Source organism: Octopus bimaculoides, chromosome 3 (genome assembly GCF_001194135.2).
Source record: "Octopus bimaculoides isolate UCB-OBI-ISO-001 chromosome 3, ASM119413v2, whole genome shotgun sequence".
NCBI classification, from domain to species: domain Eukaryota; kingdom Metazoa; phylum Mollusca; class Cephalopoda; order Octopoda; family Octopodidae; genus Octopus; species Octopus bimaculoides.
In genome coordinates, this window is record NC_068983.1 from 122053609 (window position 1) to 122057773 (window position 4165).

The 4165-nt window shown below is 33.1% G+C and overlaps 2 protein-coding genes across 3 annotated transcripts in view; one reads left to right on the forward strand and one right to left on the reverse strand.

Moving 5' to 3' along the window:
• LOC106870145 (organic cation transporter-like protein) overlaps positions 1–2891 on the reverse strand; it is a 62093-nt gene extending 59202 nt beyond the window's left edge. The window contains exon 1 of the mRNA XM_014916144.1: positions 2816–2891. The gene's annotated coding sequence lies outside the window, so the exon portion shown is untranslated. The remainder of the gene's footprint in view (positions 1–2815) is intronic.
• The window catches only part of LOC106870144 (asparagine--tRNA ligase, cytoplasmic), a 41223-nt gene continuing 39446 nt past the window's right edge, over positions 2389–4165 (forward strand). Inside the window, exon 1 of one of the 2 annotated variants that reach the window (XM_014916138.2) lies at positions 2389–2428. In XM_014916138.2, coding sequence (XP_014771624.1) covers positions 2404–2428 — 25 coding nt within the window. In that variant the 5' untranslated portion in view covers positions 2389–2403. Of the gene's footprint in view, positions 2429–3363; positions 3425–4165 lie in introns of those variants that run through there. The other variant, XM_014916137.2, reaches the window with a different exon arrangement.

The window sequence follows — 4165 nt, forward strand, 5'->3', positions numbered from 1 at the left end:
ATATATACATATGCATACATATTTATATATATGTATGCACACACACATATATATATATATATATATATACGGCCATTTCAAGTGACTCCATTTAATTGAACAATGCAATCATTACATCAATTTAAATGCAGAGCAATCCTCAGCTGCATAAATACATAGAATTAAATTAAGTTAAAACAGATGGACACAGTATAATTTTACCTAAAGCCTCCAAGAAGGTAAGGAGATAGACAAAGATCAAGCTGTCTTGACTTCAGCTTAGAAGCTTCTAACATAAACAGGCATTTGCTACAAGTTTTTATAGATTCCTTTACATATTTTCATTTGCACCAATTGTTTTCTCATTTCTAAATAAAGCATTCATTGGTAATTTTATTTGTTTAATGCTGTTTGTTTCATTTCTTCACAAGAAGAAATACTGAATTTGTGTTCTAAATATTCTCCTCTCTAATTTTCAATTAATGTCTTCAAAAGCATTTTAAAACAAATTTTAATAAGACCACTTATTTAACAGAAAACTACACAGTTTTCATGTTATTTTCTTTCTTCGTTTAATGTCTATAGTTGATATTGTAATTGGTTAGCCCAAGTCAGCTTTGACTGAGCAGATCTATGATCAAAATGGATTTTTTAAAAATTATTTTATTTTAGACATTTCCTATATTTATATTATTCAATGTGTCCTTTTTAAAACTGTAGAGATGTGGTTTGTGAATGTTGCTTTCTAGTTGGTTGAGAAACCACATAATTCTGTTTAACAAATATAGAAGTTTTTAAAATATGAATCATGCAAGAAATGCTCTGTTAAAACAATTCTTTTATACATGTATTATATACATTTAGATGTTGAAATTAGAATGAACCAATAAGATATTCTCAAAATTTTCTGGCAGCAAATTGTTTCTTTGAGGACTTAAAATGGTTTCAAAAATAGAAAATAAATGTTTCATGCTAATTTGTGTCATTGGAACAGCATGAACAATTATAGCCAATTTATATACATCTTCAAATTTTATCTTCATCATATTCCACCAAGAAATTAAACAACTGTCTGCTGGAATTCTTTCAATATTTACAAAGTCCTTCAAGGACAATGTGATAGATTTTCTTGGAGTACTTGAATTTTTTTTGTTTTGTGCAGCCAATCTAAGCATGATTTCCAACTCATCTGATGTAGTAGGGACCATCTGCTCTGAAATGACATGAAATTCAGGTTTGGGATACATTGTGCATAGTGTGCCATTAAGTCTTATCAAATGACTAATAGCTTGTTCTTCTTCTGCTTCAGATAACATAACACTAAACCTAGGATCAAGATATAATGATGCTAATACTACTCCATTTTTAAGTAGTTCATTTTCTTTTACATTCATTGCAGCAGTGATATTGTGAGCTAGTAGACAATTAATTTTAGATATTTCACTTTTGCAAACAAACCACACCTTATAGAAATCTCCTGGAGTTAAATTTTCTTCTTGTAATTGCACTATAGCTTTTTTAGCAGGTTCCAGTACATGTACAATTTCTTGTAATTCCTCCCAGTATTTAAGAGAAAGTTTCACATCTACTCCAATTATTTCAACAAACTCTTCAATAAATGATCGGAGTACCATTAAGCGATAGATCATTTCATATGTTGAGCACCATTGTGTCACAACATCAACAATAGGCATATGACATTTCCGAGTTTTTAAAATATTCATTATAGCCGGGTTCTGCAGTCTTTTAGAAAGTTTTCTAGCATGAGATATAGTGTTTGTATACAATTCCCTGTTTAAAGCATCTTTTACTACATGTAGCAAGGCATGAGCAGCACATTTGACAAGGAAACAATTCCCTATTTTTATATCTTCCACACCACATACATTACTATCTTCACTAATAGTCTGAGCCCTGCCATCATTTCTAGCATTATCAATAATGATTGAATACACTTGATTTATACTCAAGTTGTATTTTGATAGCACATTTGTAACTATTTCTTTGATATTTTCTCCTGAATAAGTTGAAGAAAAGTTTGTCACAGATAATGTTCTGATTTGAAGAGAGGTTCTAGTAATAAAATGGGCATTGATAGCTAGCAGAGATTTATCTAAGTGAGAGGCAATATCAATTTTAAGGGAAAACATTCTGTTTTGCAGCTCTCCACTTATTTGATGTACAATTTCTGCAGCTCTCTCATCAACTAAAGTTGAAATTTTCTTTCTATCCATTGTTGTATTAAGAGCTTTTTTAATTGGATCCAATATTTTACATAAACCACTATCTTCTATTGCAGGAAAAGGTATCCCATTCAAAGTTACCATCTCAATCACAGCTTTATTAAATGTTCTTATGTTCATTGGAATATTAATTGTTGGACAAAATATATCCTGAACAGTACTCTTTGCGAACTTGCCATCAATGTGGTTTGGAGCTTTTTCATCAGGTAACCGAGATCGTTTATCCGTCGATGCATGACGTCTTCTAATCAGGATTTCAAACTCAGTTTTGTGGTATCTCTCCAGATGTTTCATTAGATTAGTAGCGCAGGGATGTCTCAGAACCATAGGACAACCCATAACATTACAAGATGCTGTTGCTTGTTTCTGAGTACCGACTATTGTAAAATATGTATATACTTCATTAGTTTTGGCGCGGCCCATTTTTAAAAAGTTTTAAAAAATGTTATAAATGTTTAGCAGACAATATATGCAATGGAAATCTTCATTTCAATAGCCTATGTAAGAAATTAGAAATACAAACTAAGGGGCACGAAAATAATTATAGGGAAAATTTACTTCGAAGTAAACAGATTGTAAATACCGTTACTTACTGATTTCTTCAATTAGGGAATATAGTTTATTAGCCTCGTAATTACATGAAGACAAAGAATACTGCTACATTCCACGTTTTTAAAACAGCTTAGTGAATTGGAATTTAAAATAATATTTAGAATATTCATAACCCGAAGCCGAGAAGGAAAAAAATAGAAACTGAAATTCTAACTGGAATCGAAATTCAATCGAAGTCTTTTATTAATGCTTTATATCAATTCAAATAAAATCTCAGTTTGTTAGAGTTTCGATTCGGTTTCTAATTTTAATTTCAGCTTTTTAAAAATCGTTTCGCTTCGATTTCTACCTCTGTATCTCTTATTCAATTGAATGGAAACACCGGTTGTTTATAATTTCAAAATGAATAACAAAACCTGGAAAGGGAAAACCTTTGAACTGAATTTCCTTATCTTAAAATATCTACTATAATTTATAAATTATATAGGGTTACGGTATATAATTATAAACCATAAACTAATGTACTAGTTCCACGAGTTTATACGACTGGTTAGAAGAAGCAGCCAAATCATACCTCAACATCTAAAATACGAGAAAATAGTGTATGTATAAAAAAAATTGCGAAAGGAAAATTTTTTGTAAAAGAAAAGGTGTGTTTCTCAATTTGTATTTCTGTTTGAGAATATGTACAATCTTCATTAGAATCATTATCAACATTCTAACGAAGGAAATACGTTGCTGCTCGACCAGCTGGCAATCGCTTCCGGTAAGACTTCCGCCCCCTCCCCACACCCCTTTTTCTTTTTTTTCTTTCATTTTTTTCTACCCCACCCCATTTTCCGCTACAGAGAATATGTTTCGGACGCCAAGAATAAAAGATGTTTTATGTGATACATTCTACCAGTATACGAAGTTTGAAAGTGTTTAGTTACAAAAAATTAATTTCTCGATCTGCCGGTCAAAAGGAAAAGATCCGTAAAATTTAACAAAATCTATTTGCAGTGACAATGGCAGCTGCGGAAGCCTACAACGTCATGCGACGAACGACGAAGAGAGAGGAGAGAAAAACTGCCGTGGGAGGCAGCGACCGTTTATAGGCCGGTTGTTTCAAGTGCCAGAGATCGCACATGGCAAGGGACTGCGCGGAGACAAAACCCAAACCCATTTGCTATTGGTGCAGGTAGGTAGTGCATATCACTCGAAACTGCAATCAGGGAAAAGGCCACGGAGAAATTGCTGTCCTTCACACCCCTCCCCCCGCGAACAAGTCGAGGCTCTCGTGCAGTCGCTGCCCATAATTGAAGTCCTGGTTAGAGGAAAAGCGTTCAAAGCCCTCGTGGATACGGGCTGTACAACGTCTCTCGTGACCCCAAGGATGACAAAAATGTGGA